Raw genomic sequence first — 26,913 nt, forward strand, 5'->3', positions numbered from 1 at the left:
ACGTCAGAAGGTAAATATTTTGTTAATATTATAAGTCAACTGTTGGATCTGTAAAAAATTCTAAGTATTGTTGATTTATAATAAAATATAGTCTTATAGGTATTAGATTACTGATTGATACATTCATTATCCCCAAACGAGCAGCTTTAAATAATATATGAATTAACTGTTAAACACACAATAATACTTACCTAACCTTAATTATTACCTACGGGTAAAACTGTTTTTTACTTTTTATGCCAGTTTTCTTCAGCTTTACCATCATAATCTTCTTCGGTTCAAACAGTGTTAACAGTCTTAGCCAAATTCATCGGTGGCGGTATAACTGTATTGTGAAGTTCAGGGGTTCACGAGATGCCGATCAGATCTGCGTAATGAGTCAGCTGAGGCGCCATTAATGGTGAAATCCTAGGAGTATCATTCCTGCTGCTTGCCGACTGCAATGAATCAAGTCCTGAGACAACCAGTATAGACTGCGCTTTTCAATTACATACAGTTATTATGGAGTCACAGCTCATAATATATAATGGTTTTCTTCAGTATTTTCCTCAACTACGATGGCATCAAGAGGAATATGTGGTCCGAATAGGGAAACTAATTCAAGCTATCACACCGCGATGGGACATCGGCCACACACAAACGCGGATCTCACGATTTTAGCTTCTTCATTAGGACTGGGTAGAGAGAAACTTCCTTGCGATTTACATACATGGTGTCAACAAGATTGTATTAGTACATCTACATTAAGTTATCTTCTACTCACCGTTTTATTTATTCGTGTTATAGGTGACATAAAAAGATCACGAAATAATAAAACTAAAAAATAACAAAATTGGGTCCTGGAGCCCAATTTTCCGGACGCAGTTTTCACCGATGCCCAAATTATGGGAATTTCTTTCCGCAGTTTCCTTCACTAACTTTTGAGCGCAACACAGAAACGACAAAACTAGGAACTAGATTTCTCGAGAACCTCAACAGATCTAATGTTAAAGACAATAGAAAACTGTACATTTAAAAATTTGCTCCTAGACATGCAGTAAATCTTTAGTTATATAGGCATTTTCTTTGTCAATGCCTTATGTCACCAGGTTTGAAGTCACAAGAACTCATTCAGTGTTTAGCAGTTACTTTAAAATCTTTAAATGATAATTATAAAGTATCTGACGCTGCCGATTACGCACGCTAAATTCCTTAACAAAATGCTTCTTTTGCCTTCCTAAGTGCTTAACTGTATTGAGTTACCATCAAACGTATGTATGACGCATATTACGATACTTAACTGGGACCCAAGACCAATGACTAAAGTTGGCGTAATCCGATGATTTGCTGCCTGTAATGTTATCGTTTGAACGATTCAGAGTAATCATTTTCCGTTACACTGTGACGACATCAGACCTATACAATGACTTCCTAAGTCGTAAAATTGTACCTATGATTGTAAGAGCGGCGTATGCACGCATCTACTATGATTCAAAGTAAGTAGGTATTCGTATAGATTTTATCATTTACTTTCAAACACTGGATCAGATATAACATCTTTAAGTTCAAATTTACTTCATAATATTACAGTCATAATTATCAATAAGACCTGTGCGAGTGCTTAAAGTAGAGAATCCTTACAAAATATCGATGTTGACGACCCTTCGATTGGTAAGCTGTTAAAGAAAGAGTGATGCGCGCTTAGGTGCAGTTGAACCAACCACAATTAACGGAATGATCAACGTCACTCAATAGTGAAATTTTAATTTCCCATACAATAAAACTTAGCTTTAGCAAACGCTTTAACGGTGATAGAAGGTCTGTCTGTCACCAAACTGTTTGACATAGTTAAAGAGTTCGCAAAATTTTATTGTATGAGAAGTTTCATAGTAAATCGCCGCGGCGCGCCGGGTGACGTTGATCAGTCTGTCAAGTGCGGATGGTGCAACTGGCACTTAGTCGTTTCACTGCTATTATCCTTGCTAGAAAAGGCAGTTTGATACGCAGTTTTTTGTTTCTGTGGTTGTAATTCACTATACCACATTGGCTTGAATGCACTTTAATTAAATTTCGTAACATGTGGCGTTCCATTGATTGTGCAACACGTAGGTTGTGATTAAATTCTTGAATGAAATGTGTGTACACGTTTAAGACACGTGACATCTGAATTTCATTGACATAATGATGATAGTTTAAAGTAAAGGTTTTTTCCACTTCGACTGTGGATTTATTACTGAGTAAATATTGATTAATGAAACATCAACATAACTCAAACATTGAACTACAAGACACGTGCTTTGTTTTTAAGCAAACTAGAAAATTCCGTCAAGTATCGATTTAGTATTTATACAAAATAAGTACCTAGGTGAATAAATTTAATATTGTTGCGACTTGGTAAAAAAAAGGTAAAATTTATAGGTATAATAACTGACCGTACGTACTTAATCATGAATTAGAATAATGAAGTCCATTGTCTAATTTGTCTAGCAAAATATAAATGTTAAAAAAAAAACATTTTTGAAGTGAAAACTTCTTTAGCGGCGCTGGGCACTTTTTGAGGTGGTGAAAAAATGATAAACTCGAGACAGCGTAAACGTATGTATCGTGTTCCCGGGCGCCGGTAACATAGTAACGTGAGTTTTCACTTCTATCGGCACTCCCGAAGTGCAACGTGCAAAGTGTTGTTGCTTGTTTTTAAAGAATTTTGATATGCGTTCAGACATTACGGTGGTATAATAATAGGTATGTATTGTAGACCGGTACGACAGAAGCATAAGCGTGCAGCTTAGTTATGAACGACAATTGTATGAACTCTCCGTATCTTGCATGATTCAAAAGACAAACAAGGGGTACTTAAGCAAATGCCATGCATTGATAGCGGCTACCCTGTGATTTTCCACCCTTCACCCTCGCCCGTATAAAGGTCGTGCCATACAAACCGATTATCTTATAATCGGATCTCCCCTTACAAGATGGCTCTTTTAGTGCTTAAAGTTAAAGATCAGTTGAGACGATGATGGTACAAAAACAATAGTGACATCAAATTAAATTGACAGTGCTAAAAACTACATTTGAGTAGGTACATCTAGAACCTGCGTTTAGGTATAAGACTAAGCACATTCAATTGGAGCGTAAACGCGAAAGTGTTTTACCTGATAGTCGGAATGCCGGTACCTATCAGAGTTAATGTTAGTATTAGCTCTTTGACACCTTTGCTTGTTACACACTAGTATAATTGCGAGACAGCACTCTGTCCAGTAAAAAGATCAAAGACCGAGTGGCTGTCTCGGCCGTGTGGTTCTTTTCTAGGCCGAGTGCCCGTGATGAGTTCACACCTCGTGAGCGCTCGGTCGATAGCTCTGTCTCGTCACTTTACATATACCTATGATATAATATAAACATATGGCTTGCTCATATTATTGTCTATTCAAAACACTACTAACAGTACCTTCTAATTGAGTGTTTTTATATAATATTATTTTAACCTTAAGTTGTCCCATGAAGTGTTCAAAATATTCTTATGGTCCTCCCACATTGGCTGTTACAAAATATTGTGTGACAGGGACAAGATAATAAAACACTATCAAATCTATCATTTTGTCCCTGTCACAGGGAGTTATATAACATTTTATAACAGCCAATGTGGGAGCACCATTGATCACATTGCTAAATAAAGTTTTTTGAGAAATGTACGAGTATAAATATAAATCAGTGCTTTGCAAATAGCGCAATCTGGCAATAGACCGCTTTAAAGTGAGGATGTTAGTGTTGAAATCATTTTTTCTTTGCTGTCATATATAAATAAATAAAATGCTTGTTCTGCAGGTGGTGATCTGCGGTGCGGTGCCATCGATGGTCCGGTCGGTCCGCCTGTACAGCCAGTGCTCGCACCTCTACGTCAACGTGTTGCCAAACGGCACTGTAATGGCTCGCTCCGATGGAAACGACCAGCGTAAGTACCAACATATTCATATTCCACAACATATAACTGCTGGACAAGTGGACGTAGGTCTATCTATCACAAGACGCACACAATAACCGCTGTTCAGATTTACAGCTGTTTTTCAGCTTTGTTTTTTCGCTTATGTAATTAGTCACGCCAATTTGACGACTCAAAAGTCGACAAATTATTAGTTAAAATGTGTTTTATGTCTAGGTAAATTTGGATTCGGATTTAAGAGAAGGATAGGAAAAAAGGATTATTGTAAAAACTCCGTGGTAATAAAAGTATTTAGGTAGTAAAGTTTATTTTATTAAATTCCAGTTTTGATATCAAACGCCTTGAAAATATATATTAATTAGACTGCCAAATTCTAACCAATAAGAAATGAAATGAACCTAACGTTGATGTAATAGCCTCAATATTCATAGAAAGCATAACATTGTTTAGCAGTTGCGAGGTGAAAACTTACTAGTCCGCGTGCATAGTACGCTACGTAGGTATATAGAAGTCGTACACGGGAACGTATAGGAATATGTCAATACTTGAAGGGTCAACGGCCAGTCGCAGGTACGCGCCATAACGGGGTATGTGCGAGGTTAAAGTTTATAACAACCCCATTATGTTACACGTATTATTGTTACTGAAAATGTTGGAAATGCCAGGAATTTGCTTTATTGTGAATTCTAGGATTTAATGGTATTATAACTGTAGGACGAAGTTTATACTTGTATCACGTTATTCAAATTCCAATCTTTTATCGTCATGTTCATCTCCCGTTACATAATTATCTAATAAATCATATGCATTATTGCTATGTGCTCTAGAATTTTTTAAATTTAATGCGACCAGATACCTAAAAATAAATCAATTCAATCTATACCTACATCATTTGATTATGATACACTAATAAGGATTATAGGTAACAACGATAAACATAATTTTACTTTCAACATAATATATGTCTAGCAGAGATAAGTACTTATGTATTTTTCCTTTTCGTATTTTTTAAATCTTACGCACAAGTACTTATGTGTAAATTTGGAGGTGTTTATCTATTATATTCATAAGGGGTTATAAAGTGTAATACATTATAATTAGTGCTTACAGAATGGTTAAACTGAGTTTTGATAAAACTTGATTAATTCATAGCTTAATTTTTGTCAATGATTTTATTGCTTAGGCTTAGTATTAGGTAAAATTCGCAAACATTATTTTATTATTTGTTATTATATTAATTCATAGGTAAAAAAAATTTACTATCCTATGTTAGTATTTACCTGGTATTTATCTCTGATCTCTTATGCAGACGACATGGCTGCTTTGTTCACGCCTCCAAGGCGTATACAATTTATTATCGTAATATATTGTTTTTATTTAATGTAACATGTTACATATATTTTAACAAAATTATTGATTCAGTATCATAAACAAAACATAATCTTGCTATATTATATATACCATGTGTACTACTTATACCGCAAGGGCCTTTTTTAGATTTAGGTTAGTTTAGTTTTATTTTAGAATAATTTGTAGTTTGTATTTAGTTTAATTGTAATTTTAAGTTGTTTTTATTTATTTATTTTTTGTCATGTTTTTGTACCATATATACGAATAAATATACTTATAGTAAGTAAGTAGCATTATTATAAACATATGTGTGCTTACTGGGGTCACTTAAATAAGACGTCGATATATATTTATAAATTATTATGTGCTAATTGAAAATACTCTATTACTATAAGGATATTCGATATTATGTCCGATATTGATATATTTTCTTGTCCTATAGAACATTAGTACGTATTAGTTCCCTCAGTTAACACACGTATGAAAATTTGTTCCTAAATATATCAAGTGAAATATAGCTAAAGTCTCTCAAACATTTTTACTTCGCTTCATAGTTTGTAAAACAGAGAAATTACAGGTATTTGCCAAACCTGTATTAGATAAGTATCCATTATAGAACATTACTCAATGTTTGGTTTTTTAAGAGTATGCAACTTTTAGCGGTCATCTGCGCAAATATACTTTCACATTTCTTTTTTTCGCGCAGTGTTTATGACACCTATGTTGCGTGTTTTTTTTGCAAACATAATTAGCGGTTCACATTACAAGACGAATGATAATGTGTGCGTAATACAGTAATATGAAGACTTTGTGGAAAATAATGAGGACATACCTAATTACATAAGTTGTTTTTTATGTAAATAAATCAGTTGTTTATTATTAAATTTTGATTTGAATACCTACATTTGAGTGGTAATATCTGCGTGTAAGTATATTGAGTAAGAGTAGGTTTAATTACAATAAGTCAATTTAATGAAATAAAATCTAGTCAGGAATTCATAAAGGTATATTAATTGGAACAAAAATGTGCAAAGACGATCGATAAAAATATCAACGAAAAGAAGTTAACTCCCTAAAGTATTTGATGACAGGGTACCTCAAGATTAGCCCATGCACATGCAGGCACATTGAAATCTTCCATATTGTGTAAAGCTATCAGAAGACTACAACCATAAGGTTCGATTTTGAACTTTAAGCCGTGGTCATAGGTCGCAATATCGTGTTATTATGACGTCCATCACACAGAAAGTGTACGTGTAAAATGCGAACCAAGATTACAGGGATCATGTTACAAGCGAATAGTGACCTAATAAAGACAATAACATTAGGTACCTATATATAGATATCTATGTAGGTATAGGTACTACGAGTAAATACTCGTAGTACGGTAACGTACAAATGTATGTTAGTTTGCATAGTGATAGTATTGTAATATATTATTATGTGCCTAATGTACACCGTTGTTGATGTAAATAACTGTCAAATGCGAATAAGCGCACGCGTACATAACCTCAAAACATATATATATATATATATATATATATATATACAGATATAGTGAATAGAATAATCCTTTCTCGTCGTCACGCTACTTGAATCAGTCTCAGTACAAAAAAGTAACAAAATACGATGTAAATAAGAAAATACGATGGGAAAGGATTATTTACTAAATCTGTAGGTATAATATGTACCTTAGTCCTTTGTGATAAAACATTTAAACGGAAAATATAATCATACGAGTACCTACGGATGTGCAAGTTGCGGAAAGTTTCCATAAAATTCTATAAATTCTCGGAAATGTCATGAAACTTTCACTAGGAAATATGGGAAATTAAAATTTAAAATTGGAAAGTTTCAATTCTCGTACAAAAATGTAAGAAATTTTCTGAATTTTTCCTACGTTAAATTTCCGAAACATTTCGCAATTTTGGAAAGTTTCCTTGGGCACATCAGTACATACGAGTATCGTTGACGTGTGTAATCTGTAACTTGGTATCCAATAAGGTACCAAGGATCACACACGTTCATCGTTCATGAGAAAAAAACAATATTAACCATTAATTATATCAATAAAATTATACTTTCTATATGTTAACTAATGCTAGCCGGAAAAGCATTAATCTAATATGAACAATAATTGCGTGAGAATAAACATTTATTTGATGCTACAAAATTTTTTAATCACTTGACCCATGTTAGCATACGTGTTAGTTGTGAGGCAATAAAAGAAACGACGTGGCCAATATTAAATTTAACGATTTAATATTGAATCTCCGTTATTCCCTGACCCGTTATCCTGTACTTTTCATTCGGTTCCAGGGTTCATGGTAGCTTGGTGTGTTATGTTTTCATCGGAATCAATGTCTCCGCCTCCTGACGAATACCGCGTGAAATATGTGATACTTTTTAATTCAAATTAGATTTTGAAGTACTGATAAAGAAATTTAATTACTCGAAGTGATTTAGAAAAACGACTGTTCTGAATAACGGAAGTATCGTATACCTTAGAGTTATAGGAAAATTATTTCAAGAGATTATGAAGTCGGTTACGTAAAGTGAATCCCAAAAGATGTTAATTACGTACTTGGGTACTTTAACCTAACCCCCTCACCTAAGTGTTTAATAGTAAAATACAATTTTACCGCCCCGTATCAAAGCGTAGTCTGCCTGTACGTCTGTTAAATACTTTTTTTAAGAGAGCACACGTAGGTATTTTTAAGCGCCGTCGTCATTACGATAGCTTATTATCAGTATTACATAAAACTCAAAGTTCAATGCTTACAGATAATTTGCTCGACAAGTATTGTCACATTTGTCCGAAGTTTCTGCATTGTATTAAAAAAATCTCAAGAATTTCGTTCAGCTTTACCCCCGATTTTTATGTGGTTAATTTTTTGTGGCAATTCATCGGGAGAAGGTAGGCGGAACGAAAATTATATGAAATCAATCGATGTAGGCGGTGCCGAGCCTTCCCAAATTAAGTTGTTATTTTATAAAAAGTATAATAATATAAAACCCATAAGGCCCTCCGTTTTGCAAAAAATACCACACACATGCGTGCACTCATTATTATTTAATTGGACCAAAATAACATAATTTGGCGCATCAGGAAAACGTTTCCGTGAAAGGTTATAAAGACGTTTTTTGCTTCACAAAGTTATGATTGTTCGTGTCAAACAAAATGTGTGTTATCATTTGATTTTATAGGCAATATTGAAGGGTTTTATTAGAATAAAGTTTTTTATATGTATGTATACATTCGGCAGCTGTTACTGTAAGTTTCGACAAAAACTGTGTATCGTTTCAACAGTTTTTGATTACATCGTTAGGGTTCGGAACCGCAAGAGGCATAACGTTTGCTGCGGGGTGTCACGACGATATATTTGTATTTAAATAATTGCTTAAGCATGGCATAAGTGATGGCAAAAAATATCAAAATTAATACAATAAATGTTGTTCGTTTTTATATTAAAACGAATGTACCATTGTTAACGCCTTAAATTGATTAATTTTAAACCTATAATTGCAACGTTTACCAAACTATAGTACCTATAGATGACACTGTAGTGTGGTAAGCGCAACAGTGTTCAAAAAAACTATGTAAAAAGAAACCCCAAAAATACAGTTCATGACCGGTTTGGAGTAAATAAAACCTAACAAAGTTTTTACCTCAATACGTAATACTTTAATTTGGCACCGGCGCCAATCCCAGAATCGACCCAATAATTAACCTATCGACGGCTATTAACAATTAATAAAATACAAGTTTCATGCTCGTCAAAATCAAGGCCTCAAACGAATGATAGCATATCGTTATTTTATTGCCTGTATTATAACATCTGGTTAACAATTGCTAGGTGGGTGGTCCCGACTTAGTTTCCAATGTTGATGTCGCAAATAAAATGTAATGTGACGGTGTACGTTTTGTAAACAAAGTATTACAATGAGGGAGGTGCAAATATTTAAGAACATTGAAATGAAGGTAACGGTTAAACTTCGCACACCGCCAATTGGCTTGTTGCATTTTTTAATGGTGTCAACCGGTCCTGCTTTATTAAGGATCAAATGCCTATATAGGACCAAATGCATTAACACAATTTCTATTGCGTTAATGAGATATAAATAATAAAATTCAAGTTTTTACTATTTTCGATGCATTGTGTTTCTAATTTCAATTAATTAATTCATATATGTCTATAAACATATTCAACATAATCCTCTATAATGAAAAATCTATCTCCGTTTATACAAATAATGTAGGAGTAGAGGCCATCAGAGTCAAGCTTTGTCTAATTCTCCCAGGTCTGTCGCTTCCTTCAGTTACTTTCATGACATACAGAGTGCTTCCTGTAACAGGAGCAATAAATTAAACTGTAGGCTGTACTCCTCAAACTGACCAACATTTGTTCAGCAACTTTTGAAAATAACTCAGGTTTTGATTTTTATTACACTTTAAAGTTTATTCTAAGACGCAATGTATTGCAAATTTTGTTATGTTTAAAGCGTGGCAAGCAACGTCAAACACACTGATGTCAGCGTACATTGAAGGCAATATCATATGACAAGCTACTTGATAGGTACAAATTGAAAACGCTGTCGAGCAGACGCCACGCCCAAGATGCCACCGTCTTATTCAATATATGTACAGGTCAGTATAAAAGCCCAGAGCTACTTGAGGCTATTAGTTTCCGAGCTTCAACCTATAGGACAAGAAATTTGTCCCTATTCGCGGTCCCGATAGCTGCCACTAACGCTGGGGTGCGAGCCCCGATGCGTAGGATATGTAATAACTACAACAAACGCCTAGTCTCGGCCGACATATTCAATAATACTCGAGTTCAATTTAAACGCAAAGTCAGCTCGCTACTATAACTCTAATTTTAAGTTTCTAATAATATATGTTGTGTACCCTTGTTTCTATTGTATCTCTTATAGTGTCTACTAGCTGTAATTTATATTTACGATAAACCTACGCATGTGCTCAATGTCGCTTTGGAAGTGTCAAAAGTCGCATTGTTAAATCTTAGTGTAAGTTTGTATAGTATAAGTCTGTTTATTTAGTTCCGATCACAATGCTATCCTAAAACTATTGTCACACCTCCTAGTGGGAATTGTCTTAGGATGTAGGCTATATCTACCATTTTTGTAATTCTACCTGTAAATATTATTGGCCTGTATCTGTTTTTTTCCCCAATAAAGAAAATGAAAATAAAATAAAATAAAATAAAATATTTATTTTGTATGAAAAAGAGGAAGTCTAAAGGATTCATAATTTTTAAAAGTTGCTGAACAAATGTTGGTCATTTTGAGGAGTACAGCCTTTAGTTTAATTTATTGCTCCTGTTACAGGAAGCACCCTGTATAACGATAATGATGAGTAAACTAAGCGGTTAAATGCTCCGAATTCCAACACTCATGTTACGTCGTAGAAGACTTAAAGCGGTATAACTGAGGAAACAATTTGTGAGCATATCATTTTGGTAATAAATTATTTTATCAACGTAACATGCGTAATGGAATTACTTATAATTACGTCATAAAGTCAAAAAGTCATACTAATCAAATCTTCATAAGGAAAAATATCAATAGTCGCGTTCTTTATCAAGAGTTCAGGCTAGTTTATCTAAAGACGTAGTTTTCCGACAGTTACCTACTATTCATTTTTGACAGTACCAAGTTGAGTTAGTTGAGGCCAATAGACTGGGGTGACTTAATTATATTTATATTGCTACGAGTAACAGTATTATTGCTTCAGAATAAAGAATAGGTATGAGAAAGTGTACTAGATTTCAACTGTTCAGTGTTCTGTTGATGATAGTTGATAAAGCTAACTAAGAAGAATGGTGTTTCTATGATAATTTTCGATTTGACACAGTGTGTACTGGGGATGTAACGATAGGTACATGACTTTGCCGATACGATACCGATACCGATATTTAAAGTAAATAATCGGCGATACCGATACCGATACCGACATCGATAGCCTGGTAGTTAGATAATAAATCGAATAAATAAATAATTATATCCTTTATATACGTACGTACGTATACGTACATAAAACATACTTATGTTTAATAGACACTCGATTTTAAGAAATGTGAAAAACAGAAAAATAAAAATAAAGAAACATGCCAAATCCAAATCAAATAAACTATTTAGGTAATCAATCATCCATCAAACAATAAAAGCACAAGAAAACCAACATCAGTAATTAAAGTTCACTTTTGGTAGATTTTTGTTAAGAAAACAAAAGTTTATTTGACACATCAAGTTAAAATTGTGGTGAAGAATATTGTTGCCCAATAAAATACTTACCTTACTGTGGGTTGTTTACATTTTGTTATGATATCGGGTGATTTTAAATCGGCGATGCCGATATATATCGGCCGATATATCGTATCGGTATCGGTATCGTTACATCCCGGGTGTACGGTAGCGCATTGTTTGTCTACATTGTGGGCCATTATCGAAAGTCGTCGGTTTATCGTATGCGACTGACCTGATTCCGACCGCATTTTGTCCCTTCTCATTATCATGCGATAACACCCAAAGCAAGATTTTAGCACGGCTTTATTGCCATCTTCTTAGAGACGATTTTTGACTGCCAAATAATGGATTACTGTGATGTTTTGAGCACTTGCACCTACTCCCTTTATGTCATGAATTTAGGTCTGATTCATTTATCCTTATCTTTTCTCTTTAAATTGTAGGTCAATGTTTCTTTTTCTTTTAGTCAAACTATTTTTTACAGACTAATAACAATTAAAAATAAATAATAGATGCAGACTATTTGACATCTATGATATAACCGGGATGTTGATAATCAATAGTGTTATTGATTGATTAATATTTAATTACTTAATTGATTCCAATTAGGTATTACTTAATTTTATTATGGATAAGCAAGCTCAACAACATCATAAAAAATTATGGCAGTTTCCGGCTCTGAATTATCTGTTCCACCGTTTTCTATAAGACATTAGACTAAAATATATACGATTAATGTTGAGTTGCATTAACGAAGATGCACAGGGTTGATATAATAAATGGGATCTGTATAAAAACTTTCATACCTAGCACAAGTGCGCCGGCGTCGCGACAACGCCTCGGCTCGAAGAAAATTATAACAACAACGATATAGTCTAACGGGTCGTCCAGAAATCCTGTGTTCATATTTGGCCTATTTTTGACCCCCCTCCCCCTTGGTGATATTTGGTGATTTGAACGCAACCCATCAACTTCAAACCCATGGCACCAGACAAACCAAGGCACGGGGCAGGCCTATGGAACTCTCCGCGCGAGCTCCTAGGAATCTCGCCCCGCCGGCGGTACAAAAGCCAGCTAAGTTGGTTGCCACACGCGCTCACGCACGCACGTCACCGCGTCATTTTTACGAGAGCTACAAGCTACGTAGGTACTATTTAGAAAAAAATAAGTTGTAGGTAATATTTTTTACGAGACATTTATAGTTAGATATCTAACTAAGACACCAAAGTATTTGAAATAAGCGTGGGAAACCCTAGAGTTGTGTAGGCGCGCTCGGTGAGGCGAGCGGCGCGTTGAAGGTCACTCCACTTATCATCTGCTTATCTGTATTTTTGTGTAGGTATCAAAACGGTAGGTATTTGCGTTTTCTTTGAGAGATAAGTATCTGTTCGTAAGAACTATTATATAATCCGTGCCTGGGGTATGGTTACATCAGGATGCAACAAATGCTCTTTACTTCAGCAACATCAAGACACTGAGTAGTATATTAAGTGAATCACACATAGTATTAGTGTCAATGCCACAGTGTTTGTGGTTGTATCTGGCTAGACGGCAATATGATATGAGTAATCTAACTTATGATAACCTAAGATGCGATTTGACAGTTCTGTGAACACGATATGTTGCAATCTGCATAAGATATACAATCATCTCTGTCCATAGTGGGCATTAACATGCATTCTTGTAGTTGTGGTTATCTCGGATTAGAAATTAATTCAATATCTTGTTTACGTGATACCTATGGACGCACAGATATATATGAGCAGATGCTGCAAGTACAATCAAAGTAGGTAATTGGGGATAGAGGAGCAATATTAGATTAATTGAAGTATAAACTTCTCAATTATACGAATGCGGCGGACAGTATTGTAGATTTACAACCTTTGAATTACCAGTCTTAGAGTCAATCTTTTACCTACATCACAGTGTAAAACTGCTGTCTAATGTTATCTCTTTGTCCCCAGTAAACCCAAACATCAATATCTGAGCGACGCATATGATCTTAGTACGGAATCCATTACAATTTAATCAAATAAATTAGAAACTACACATTGAGGACATATAAATTTATATTTCGTATAGCATTGTCAGCAATGAGCCGAATACAAACTTGACGGCTTAATTAACGGTACAAGCTTTGTAAAAAACCTTAAACGTCAAAAATAAAGAATAAAAAGAGATTCTTAAAAATAAATATTGTTTAGAAATTCTGCAGAGCATGAGCACAATTGACCTGTAAGGTAGGTATTTTGCGTGTTCTATTTGGATATATGTCTGTGGCTTCAAAAGTTTCATTGACATGTCACGTGTCTGACTGGACATCAGACATGTCACAAGTCACGGCTAGCCGCGTTTCTATAAAAACGGTTCGACATATATTATTATTTTTATTCAAATAAAAATAAAATCAAATGTTCAAATCAAAGGTTACAAAAGTTACAAAAGAATGGAAAAATACACAACTGCAGTAAACTCATTACGAAACACAAACCTTATATCTTCATCTCGCAGCCCTATTTGCCCACAGATGAAGTTATCCAGATTAGCTTAAAGGATCAAGCACTGACGCTTTTAGATGCCGCATTTTCTTACTGACAGAGGCTGCGGCATTGGGGGTTATCTGTCGCTCTACAGTGTCTATGAATCTGTGTTTACAATATTAAGCGGTGCTTTCCTGTCGTCGGGGGGCGCTAGCTTCTGTGGCACGTGTCCATACTACGACATTTTAAAATTTAAAATGTTAGTACAATTGTATTATAAATATTATAATACCTACTAAGAGTCGTCGTCGTCTGTTGTGTCATCACTGATCCCATGTAGTTTTTAATAAGATAGTTTTATATGTAAAATATCTTGTAGGACTTGTAGGTAATTGCAAATGATCATGTATAGAAGCATAAACATACGCATTCACGTATTAATATACTTAATTAATTAAATATATGACTTTACATACTATGAAAATGATGTTTTAGGAATTACCACGCGCCGCTATGTCCATGTCCACCGTAATGGGTCGTTTTGCATTAAAATATACAAATTTCAAATAAAAATAGTTTAGTAAACAATTTTTTTCTAATACACGAACGCGAGGATAATACTCACGTTAACAAATTACAAATCGTTCCAAGACATCATTTAAAGGTCAATCAAATTTTGCATCAACTTACTGTGCCACTCTTGTAGATTAAATGCAACGTTCTCATCAGCTTTTGAAAGGTAAAGAGAGCCTTTCCCATCTGGTATGGTGAAAAAAATATTGATGGTTTACAGCACATGGACATGTACATAATAGTGAAACACCCGTTCACGTATTCTTAGTGAATGCCATTTTAGATGCCACGCGCCGCTGCGTCAGTAAGCCGATAATTTTGTTATGTATGTCGTCGTGATGTTTTGGCACGTTTTGCACGAAAATAATAGAAAATGGCGCCACTCAAACTTCTTATTTGAGTACCTACAAACAATATAAAAACATCAATTGGTGTAAATTATGCTATGGGCCCAATCCCGTATCGGACGCTTCTATGCTTACGTTCAGCTAGCAAGGAAGCATTCCGGAATTTACTTCAAGATTCCTGTCAAATGCTTACCTACCGCAGCGGGAGGATTTGCCGGCTTATCCCGCGATTACGTGGGACACGTTTATAGTCGTGGCTTATCTAGCTGTAACAATTAACTAGCCAGGAGGAACACAGTACGTCGTTTAATAGAGATGTGATGATCGTGTGGTATTAAATATTTGTGTACCTACTTTTGCGTAAAAAGAACTTATTCGGGCTGAACTGTGTACACGCGTATAGTGTAAAAACTCAGGAAGTCGGGCAGGGTAGAAATGATTGTCAAAACCGTGTGTCCACCATAATTTCTTTGGATTGGCACGATTGAATAACAGTGATATTATATTTATAATTACTAAGGGTATTACTATGTTTTCATGACAATAAATACCAATATCATTGATAGTCGTTACTGGATAAACATAATAGGTAATAATTATGGCCACATGGCTTTGTGATATCTCCATGTGTCAAATCGTACAAACGACATGGTCTAGATTATTATATTATACATAACTCAAATTTTGCCACAACTATAAAACTTGTAATGATTTAGGTATAATCGTATTAAACGAAAGAATATGTTTAGTATACGTCATAACTCTTGTTTTTATAGGACCTCGAAGGGTTCAAATAGCCAATGGGCATGCTTTAAATATTACATGGTAGCTCGGATGACCGCTCGAGTCGCTACTTTACGGCCCCACGGCGCCTAACTCATGGTTATTTTGTCGACACGAAAATTAAAACACCCTTATTTCTTTTTGGTGTTACTTAGCTATGCTGCTAAGCTTAGCAGCATAGGGTGGGTGGCCCAAAGTCTGTCCAAGTTATCTACGAGTAGGTATACAAAAAAAAGGTACATTAGCATGAGTTTGAGATATACTTACATCTGTATGTATAATGTGTATTAATATTTATATTTAATTAGGTTTGTCGCAGTTCACATTTCGCTCCGTGCAATAACATTAGAATAACCTACTACAGAAATGATGATATTTGCATATTGTTGATGAAACGCAGGTAATGCATAATATTAAGTAGGTAAGTAAGTGTTTTATTTGCAAATATGTGTAATTACAATGGTGTATTGTGTATAATCTTTCTAAATGACTTATTACAGAAATTAATCGGTAGCCTGGTCAAATGTAATTTCATTGTTATTACAATAAATATATGCAATATAAGCGCTAGTGGCCTAGCGGTAAGAGCGTGCGACTTACAATCCGGAGGTCGAGGGTTCAAACCCCGGCTCCTACCAATGAGTTGTTCGGAACTTATGTACGAAATATCATTTGATATTTACCAGTCGCTTTTCGGTGAAGGAAAAACATCTTGAGGAAACCGGACTAATCCCAATAAGGCCTAGTTTACCCTCTGGGTTGGAAGGTCAGATGGCAGTCGCTTTCGTAAAAACTAGTGCCTACGCCAATTCCTGGGATTAGTTGCCAAGCGGACCCCAGGCTCCCATGAGCCGTGGCCAAAATGCCGGGACAAACGCGAGGAAGAAGAAGACAATATATGCAATAGAGTAACGGATAAGAACTGCATAAACACACCTCTATACATACATACAATTTGAAAAAAATGCAATAATGAAACAACAAATACTTTAAAAGTGTAACCACGTAATCGTCTACGCCTCATTGAATAATTTTACGGTTTAGACTCACTTGTTTTAAGTCACTCGCGCGACATATTTCGGACCTGTATGTATACACGGCCGTCGTGAACGCTGCTCGCACTGTTAGTGCTTGAGAAAGGAGACCTAGGCTCTCCGAAATATGTCGCGCGAGTGACTTAAAACAAGTGAGTCTAAACCGTAAAATTATTCAATGTTAGCATGTCTCACAACAGTTTAAATTCGTCTACGCCTCCTTTCTATCTAATTAAATATAAAGCCAGTCATGTATACTGTAGAGCCTACACACCTAGGTATATTATGTACTAGAATAACCTTGCCAGGCTAATCTCTAGAGCTCCAAAATGTTTCCACATTGTAGCAAACGCCGCGACCGATTTTTAAAAATAAAAGAAAATGGGACATTTTAGTTAATTGATATCAAGTGTCAGTTGTTATAGGTACGAGTTCTAGAGCAAGTGTCCACTTAACAGAGGAATCCACTTTGGCACAAACTGTCACTAGTATAGTTATCGCATTCCACATTTGTCCCCTTAAATTTATAGCATGTAATCGAAAATTAATTTTGAAGTGTAAGACAGCAGCTTGTGATTTGAAATTCGTTGGTCTTGGATTCGAGTTCAATCCATTTTATCTTCGATTTGCCGATATTTGCTGATAACGAGACCTCGTTATTTAAAGTAGGTCATGAAAATTCGGACATTATCATTTACCAGGTTTATACAGTTTCACATTAAAAAGTATTTGGTTCATCTTTGTTTTCGTCATTTTCGATGATACGTTAAATATAAACTTAAACAGATGAATTAGGGAAATGTTTAAATAGTATTTTATGCAACCGTTGTTTAAGAGAGGTCAAAAAAGGCGAGTGGCGTGAGTAACGATTTGAGGCGAAGCCGAATATTGTTAATAAAGACGCCACGAGTATTTTTTGACTCGGTTAAACAACGTTGCATACAATACTTTTTCTACGACCAAGCACTTACTTTGAAATAACATTGTAAATTTAACAAATATTTTTCATTCAAGAAGTAGCAAAGATGGAGGGTACAGGCGGGAAAAGAATGAATGAAATGAAAAAAAAAACATGTCTGTGGTTCACTCATCTATCAGAGATGACAATTAAAATTAGGTTGGCAACAATGTATTTCATACAATATTTTTTAAGTGGTGATTACACGAAGTATCGTAAAAATGCCAAAAAGATACTGTATGTATGCACAAATACTTTTTTGGGGAATAGACTAAAGACTTGTCTTGACAACTATAAGATAGGGGTTTAAAGGTGCGTGCACAACCGTTTAAATGACAAATAAAAGTACGGGAGTAGAAAAACATAATTATATGTTGCACTTTGAAACAAGGACGAGAAAATAAAAGGAAATTTTTATTATGTACACAAAAATATCGGCTCCGTTAAATGCAGGTGAGTTGGGAGTACCGAGATTAGTTACATCGATACGGCTACTATCAGTGCGATAGCCGGCCGTTGACCCCCGATTGGTCATTTACTGACATGGCGCGCTTGCACGGAGTAACTACACATGCTTGAGTTTTGCTCTCCAGTGTACTGGCGTTTAGAATAGGCGATGCGTGGCGATGCTTAATAAATGTGTGTGTAATTGTGTCAGTCCTAAAATAGGTTAAAGGGTCATTAGGTTCATCGTCACAGTCACAAAGAAGAGGTTGTTCAATGAAAAACGTTTCATTTTTAAACAACAATATCGTATTTCTTTTCTCGGGGCTCGTTTTCAATCACAGATTTTGGCACAAATATGTTGTTATAATTCTACATTTGTACTTACTCATGAATTAAGAAAACATGTGGTGTTCTTATAAAAAGTCCTTTTCGATTTCACCTCATAGGAAACTAGCTTATTAAGAGTGTCACAAAAATATTGTCACAGTATAACTACTATGCGAGGAAAGAGAAAATTCACGCGTCGGCGAGCTCAAAGACTCGTTTGCGGCGGATCTTGTTGTCTTTTCGAAATTAACTCTTGGGCAATGTTGACAGGCCGCTGCTCGCTTGGAATCTATGTAACATCACATAACACGCTGAAGGCTAGTGTGGGGCAAAGACAAGTGAAAAACTGCGGTCACTTAAACCTGACCGAAACAAAATATGTTTAGGCGTTCGCTTTGCTTGACCTATCAAGCGAAGCGAACCCTCTGTAGCTCATAAAAAGCGAGCGAATACGTAATCCTTAACATATTTTTTTTGAAGAAAACCATACTTCCTTTCAACAAAAACCTTTACAAGTTCCCTGTCGACAGTTTACAGTACTTTGCCGGAGAGTTCGCGGGAAAACTCCTCTGAAATTACGGTTTCCGTGCGCGATTCTTAAGAGCCAACAGGAGCTAAGATTTAAATATTTTAGGTAAATATACCTGTCTCGCTAACGGAAGCGGCTCCTAAAACTAGTGCGATAAGGACAAGGCGAAAAATCCTGCGTAAAAATCTCATAAATCGAGGTTTCGTACTCGACTGTTTCCTCCTCCAAAACTTAACCAATCGTAACCAAATTTGGAAATCTAAATGATAATGACATTATCTGTGTCGGACCGTTTTGCTTTTTTGACTAATTGATATCAGTTTTGAATAGCACGCCTCTCATTGCGGCATAGTCAATTAAGCCATTTTGGCCATTTTTGAAGGGCTCTAGCGCCTTAAAAAACAAAAATATCAAAAAAAGCAAAACGGTCCGACACAGATATTGACAATATTAATCTGTGTTGAAAAAATCATTGCTCTAGCTTCAAAACCCACGGAGGAAACAGTCGAGTACGTTTGTATGGAGAAATGACCACTCCTGTTGGCTCTTAAGTCGAGGTTGTAAGGTGTTAGGTACACTGTAATTTGGGTTTCCCAAATATGTACTCATTATTAGTCAGTATATATGTATAACAAGCTGAAAAAGTCCGAGATTTATCACTTACTATGTTCATGTTGAGGCTATCACGAAAAATTAAAAACAGTGAATTTTATTCTTTTTACTTCATATAAACACGATATCAAAAATGTCTCCAATGGACCCAACGGTGTGCCTAAGTGTTTTCACTTCTCCAAATGTTAATTGAATTGACTTGACCATCGGGTCCTGGCCTTTTTATTTTATTAATTTTTATTCGGCCCCTCGCGCGATCATCAAATTCCGACGAACTTTCTTACATTACCCATTGATGACCGCGGCGGGCTTACATGTTGCAGTGAAAGTTGATAATATTCATGTAAATTTAATTTTATCAATTATTAAATGTCAGTGCATCGCCTTTTTTATTACTTTAAGATGGAAATGACGTTTGATATATCCTTTCTTATAATGCTGAAAGTTTAGAGTACCAAATTGAAATTGGAACTTCAAGACAATTAAAAAAAAACTGATTTGCAAGACCGAAGTGATTCCATAAGTGTACCGCGAACAAAGTTTTGTGCGGTACACTAATTAAGTTGACTTGTGTATATTACCTATAATAATTAATATATATCAACATATTGTACTTCTAGGATCGTTCAAACTGTTCAAAGTGAAATATCTCATTAATATTTTTAAATAAAAACCCGAAGATCATCGACATGTAACCCAACTCTTAACACCTCAAGTATTGAATGTCCAGCGATAGATTAATATTTATTGACATTTTATTTTTATACTTTATTAGCGTTCAGTGTCATTAGTTGTCGCTCCTGACACTCTTACTCTCTCCCTCATATTAGTAATTGAATTTACTATGTGACCGACGCATGAGGCGGCGGCGCGTCATTATTTAAAAGCATTAAGCCAAAGCGGCGTATACGCATTTAATTCGTAAAACCTCATAAGCTCTATTGGCTTAAACCGGTAGTATATTGTAAGCATTAGTCGATACATGTAAATGAGAATTCTTAGAATATTTACTTTCTATTTAATAAACATCAGGCTAATTAATGTATTGAAGCGCGTGTGAGACGAAAGTTTGGTAGTCCGTGATTGGATGTTAATAACTTGGAGCTTAATTACATTTTTAATTAAGTCATTTGAATCCTTTAATAGGGCTTGGAGGAAAGATAGAATTTCTCTAATTGTAGTCGTCTTTTTAAATATTCAATGATCAATTTATATAAATCGATATGAGATAATCTTATGTATGAGTCTGTTTATTACTTTAATAACGAATTAAATTGAATCAAATGGAATTAAATTAATAATTTTAACTATAGAAATTGCAATTTTGCCTCAGAATGGCCCTTTTTTTGGGTCTTATTTTATCACAATCAGCAATTTGTTAAGTTTGAAACGTTTTTTGTTGCAGCGAATCTCACCATCAGTTCGCGCGGCTACAGTCTCGAGCTGCTCATCCACTCGCCCGTGCAGGACATGTACCTCTGCTTCAACAAGGCCAAACTTGTCGGCAGGCGACTGGTAAGCATATCCTTACCTTTAATAAAGACATGATGTACTGTCATTGTTCAAGAAAGTTTCGTTTAACCTCGTTTCCTTGTTCACAGACGCATGCCCAAGCGATGAAACAGCCCAACTGCCTCTTCAAAGAGGAGTTTGTGGACGGCTACAACAGATACCACCTCGTGAAGAACACCGACCGCTATATAGGCTTCAACCGGCGCGGTCTGCAGCTTCGGCGCGGAAAGAGCCTCCTCCCCGAGCGCAGCCACAAGTGTCTGTCCTTCATGAAGGAGGCCCACGACTTCGACATCAACCGACACAACACCTTGCTCGCGGGCGACCCGCCCAAGTGGCGCCAGCGTAGGCTCCGGCCACCGCCACAGAACTCCATCAGCCCGCCGTACCGCGTGCGGCACCACCACCGCCGGCAGTGGCCGCGGCGGAAGAGCCCCAACGGCACGTAGGTGCCTTAGCTTAGCAGCTTCTTTACGCTTCAACGCTTCGCGCGTTCCGTTGCCAGCTGTCGATGGACCTTGTGAGTGGACAGAGTATTAGTCAACTATCGCAGTATTATTACAGTGACGAGGACTGGATAGCGTTAAGTTAGGGCTCGGTCGCGGTGGCCGCGGCGGCTCAAACGCCGCATGAATGGTAGCTGAAGCGAGAGAGCAAACATTTGAATGGAGGAAAAAAGCCGAGCCGGGACGTCGTTCGGAGCTGTGAAATTCCTTAAGGTCGTGTAATATCGTGGCGCTCGTTTGCTCTTGTGCCTGCGGTCAGACTCGTGCTCTAAAAGGAAAAAAAGGTTTTCTGTGGAAAGAGTAAATAGTAGTCGCGCTAGTCACGAGTCTTCCGACAGACCACCGCACTGGAGGCGGGCGCGCGCGCCGATCGCTCCGCCGCTCGCCGCGCATGCTCGGTCGCCACGGCTCGGCCGCGCAAGCATGCTTGGGCTGGCTCGCCATGAATGTAGCAAAACGCCTTCACGTCAATTCTCAGTGTGTTATTATTTATATGCTTTACTGTTACTTAAGAACGAATTGTGTTATCTGCTTGTAAATATAATGAAATAATTGTGTTTACATACTTATTTATCAAAAGACTTTAATCGGAATTTGTAAACGTAGGTGTTAGTTGTAAAGTTGTATTAAAATGTTTTGTATTTAATTATGGGTGTAAAACCAATCGCTCTCTCCCGCTCGCTAGCCTTAGCTCATACTCTAGTTCTCTCGGGTTACTATACATTCCCATTGTGCAGTAGTTTATGTTCAACTTGGTACCTATTGAATGTTTGGTTTGGACGTTTGTACATATTATTTTAAGAGTTCATCTGAGAGTGATAGGTTTCTATTATGAATCTCTTTTCTGTCCTTGTTTTCGCGTCATCCATTTTGAATTATTGGTTTCGAATTAATGTAAATTTAAATACTTACTTAACAAACGAATGACAATACTTCTGCTTCTTGTACAATTACTTTTTCATATCCATACTTAATAGAGGACATTATAATCTTAATATTTTAATAAGATCTGTGCCATAGTGTGGTGGCAGTGTACGACTTTGTGTTCGCATTGTAACTAGTGTATTAAGTGTATGTCTGTAAACTTGGAGTAACTAAAATAAAATGTTTAACATTAGGCGGAGAAAACTGTTCAGTGTATTCAAATAAAAAGTAATATTCCGATTGTTGGAGTGTTCGTCCTCGTAAAGCTGCCGACTGGTTCCCCGTACCCATCAATAAATGTATGTTAACTGCAACGCCGCGCCGGCGCACGGCAAACATTCCACACAATGGGGTGTAAAACAAATTCCCGACCATGCGCTTAACACAGTATGTCAACGCGATGACATTGTCTAATGTATTACTGTGTCTAATTATAAGTACCTATCAGATGCTGAGATCGAAATCATATAATTGCTAAGAAAAATTACGAAATTAAATCATATTTAACTCGCAAATGCCTGTTGTTTTTTTCCCGTATGCCATTTACCCAATGGAGAAAAGTAACTTTAGGTATACCTATCTAAGCTAATGCTTTATATTTTTCTTTAAGAATATGTGTACTTTTAACGGACATAACGGGCCATTTAATATATTATTATTACTACTCATAAAAACATACATAGCATAGGTACATAGGTAACTAACACATTGAGGTAAGGACACTTAGTTAAGTACCTACCATCAACCAGTAAAACACCATTCGTGCTTGGATTTTATTTTATTCTGCCAAGTAAGTTCCACGGGATCAAAAAGGCTGTAAATCTGTCTTACATCAGGAACCTGGCATTATGTTTACTCAAAAGTAGCCGGTCAGGGGCGGTCAGAAAAAAGGGCGAGATTTCCAATAAGTGGGCCGGAAGAGGTCGCGGGTGAAATGTAACCAGATAACGCTTTCGCTACTAAACGACGTCACAGCCGAGAAGCTGTTAGGTTCTTAATACATTTGGGAGGTGGAGGAGTGTAGCGGAGGAGCAATGCGCGTGCGCGGCGCGATTAGCACCTGCGCAGAGTACTGTTGCGTAGAGGCAGCAGAGTTGTTGTTTTGTGACAAAGATCTTAGAACGTTATGTACATCATTTATATTTATACATTTTGCCAGATTATTAAATTAATGTTCAAATATTTGTTACAGTTTTGTGTGTGTTTGTTTTTTTTTTAGCCTACGATTGTGTAGTTGTAGATGTAGTAGGATAGGGCACAGATAAAGGTCCGCGGGTCAAATCTTATTCGAAATCAACACTCGATTTGGAAACGAAGTGGCCGTAACTAGTATTAAACGTTTTTGTCATATTTTATGATAGATATTGTAGATGCGTTTCATTTTGCGTGGCTTTGTCTTTTGAAATTGAACCCTGAGAGCCCTGACACTGACTGAACACGTGAGAAAAACTATAAACCAAGTATACAACTACATGTATAATAATTCTCATTTCGTATTGTAACGTGATTCGTCAAAGAAGTAATAAAGGGTAAAGTTTCACGCTATAAATGTATTGCAACACGTATTCATAAATCGTAACGGTAACGTCATTTTAGTGTCTATAAAATTGTTGATGTTACTCAAAATTAACCGTGAATATTGTTGAAAACTATAAATGGTATTATGGCACGAGTTTAACGTTGAATAACGTGTCGTGTTTCGAACTAGAGATTTTTGAAGTGAGAACTTCTTTAGCGGCGCTGTGCACTTTTTGTGGTGGGGAAAAAATGTTAAACTTGCGAGAGCGTAAGACGTAAGACGTAAGATGTCATTGAGTTTTCACTTCTGTCGGCACTCCTGGAGTGCAGCCCGTTGTTTTTTTTTGTTTAAAATCTGACAATTAGATATTTAAGTAGTTCTACTAAAGACGCATTAATGCTTCTAGAAACACCAATTAATCAAAAGGTGCATCAGTTACAATTTCAGTCTTGTAATTAATTTAGTAGTCTTCTCCTTTGGTAATGAAGACCGCATAATTCGATAAGTACTGACGATATGACTGGAATTTATATTCATCTACTTATTTTAAAATTAATCCCCTGAATTGAAATGAGACCAAAGTAGTTTTCAATACATATATGTACGTTTGTTAACGTTGACGTTGGCCTTTTGAAAGTAGTCTTTATATTAATTATTTATTATATTATAGAGAGGTTTGGAAATGACGCTTAGAGTTTAAAACATGGATTTAGAGGGACATAGGAAGCAGGGGTGTGTTTCCAAGCACATTAGTGGTGGGCGTGTGGACCAAGTGGGGTTTCATTTTGCTTTCTAGCAGCTCATTTGCATATTGTAACCAAAAGTCTCTAGAGCATAACTTCTCTATCTAACAAGAATCACACAAGTCAGTATACAACGCCGTATCTCGTCGATAATGTTTGTGGACGCTAACATACTGATGTAAGTGCTAAGTAGCCCATAGTGCGCCGGTATCCACACCTGCCGTGTACAGTGCCGAGGGTTAATTAGGAATTTTGGTTTATTGTGTTAGACAAATTCCATCTTATAATACCTTTTCATGCAAGTACACATTAAAACTTTTGGGAAAAGGCGTTCTGGAAATGTTTAAGAGGTTTTACGAAGCTATAAGGAACATTGAACATCAGATAGGATAAATTTTAAAAACAATATTAGTTATTTCGAGTCGGAATTCTAAATAATAATCTTATATATAAATATAAACCTATCTGGAATAATTCCTTACATATTATTAAAATTAAATATATTTGGAAGTCGCTTTGGAAGACTTTAGATAATAGATATACAATAAATATACCAGTAAAACAGCATGACGTCCACGATTTATGCAGACAACACACTTTACCCTATTTGCCAAAATGTTTACGGTGCCTACATATTTTCCCGTAATACCGCAAACGAAAGGGACGTAGGTACCTATATAGAGTATATAGTCATATTTGTAAAATACGAAAGCGAAGTGAGTTGTGAGCATCTTTAAAATCTTTCAGATCCAGATACGAAGATACCTTACGTTTACCATACCTTAAGTTTCAACGCATATTTATAAAAAAAAGTAACACGGAAATTATATATGGTACTAATAATAATAATTCCGTTTGAGGAGTACAATCTATGTTTTAATTATTTGCTCGTGTTATAGGCCACACCCGGTACAGCATAATGTATCTGGCTTACGTAACATGAAATCTATTCCCCTTTGTAGCAAATAGCCTACTTAACCTAACTACCTAACTGATGATGTTGAACTTGAAAGTGTTGTTTGCCATACAAATGTAACGTTAATCGAGGATGATGCCCAACTAGTTGGTGCCGGCGTTAACCGTTTGACCAAACATCCGAAAGCAGGTTCTGAGTCTGAGTAGTTCTGGCTAGCGGAGGTATCATGAATAGCGAGTGGTTATTTCAGTTTTTTACTGAGATGGTAATAGATGAATGTTGGAGATTCCGGATCGGAGTAAGTAATATTCATTCATAAACCGTCATAATAATAAAGCCTACCAAACCTAGTGTCATAACATCAACCTGTTGAAAAGTGAAGTCTTAATACGGAAATCTCCACGTCTTGAGCTAGGTAGGTATTATATTATTATCCTACAACAATAAAGGTAACGAGGGAGTAATGAAGAGGTGAACGATTTATTAATAAATGGAAAAGGTACATGGAGACTCAAATCAATATCATATTTACCATCCAAATTGCCTCTACGTACCCGATTATTATTCATGAACAGAGATTGAAGGATGACTTGAATGGGTAATTAGCAAATTGCGATTAAAAAACAATGAACATTGAAAATAAAAATTCAGCATTAAAATTATAATGTTATAGTCAAATATTGGGTTAGCCGCGCTTCCCTCGACTCTGTACAATAGCGGTGGAGAGGTCAGCAAACATTCCCGGCCCGCTAGCAACTCTAGTACTTGCTTTAATACAAAAATTGGGCTTTAAGTAACCTTGGCTTTGAGATTTTTTGTTATTTACTTTGACGATTAAAATACTCTAGAAACAAAAAATGCGAAAGGAATAAAAATACGGTTTTTATAGAGCTGCGGATTTTAGATAAATCGAAAATTTAGTAAAAAGCTTTTAATTTTCTGGTCTGATAACTCTTAAAATGTACCTAGATGCATAACTAGTTTAGATATGAGATAAAATACTACCTTAATCTTACCGATTTTCTTTTACCAAAAAGCCAGTACTTCCTCCTACCGCCCCATTCCCATTTTTCCTTTCCTCTCTAAAGTTCTTGAGTATCTGGTACTACATCAGCAGCTTACTTCTTTGTTGAACTTGAACAGACACGCGCTCTAGAACTCATATCA

The 26,913-nt window shown here is 36.0% G+C and overlaps 1 protein-coding gene across 2 annotated transcripts in view; it reads left to right on the forward strand.

Annotated features, from left to right (window-relative positions):
* Positions 1 to 23,083, forward strand: part of LOC134651420 (uncharacterized) — a 94,690-nt gene extending 71,607 nt beyond the window's left edge. For both annotated transcript variants that reach the window (XM_063506523.1, XM_063506524.1), the window contains 3 exons: positions 3,805 to 3,931; positions 21,032 to 21,141; positions 21,228 to 23,083. In XM_063506523.1, coding sequence (XP_063362593.1) covers positions 3,805 to 3,931; positions 21,032 to 21,141; positions 21,228 to 21,587 — 597 coding nt within the window. In that variant the 3' untranslated portion in view covers positions 21,588 to 23,083. The remainder of the gene's footprint in view (positions 1 to 3,804; positions 3,932 to 21,031; positions 21,142 to 21,227) is intronic.
* The last annotated feature ends 3,830 nt before the right edge of the window (positions 23,084 to 26,913 follow it).

This window comes from Cydia amplana, chromosome 10 (genome assembly GCF_948474715.1).
Source record: "Cydia amplana chromosome 10, ilCydAmpl1.1, whole genome shotgun sequence".
Lineage (NCBI taxonomy): Eukaryota > Metazoa > Arthropoda > Insecta > Lepidoptera > Tortricidae > Cydia > Cydia amplana.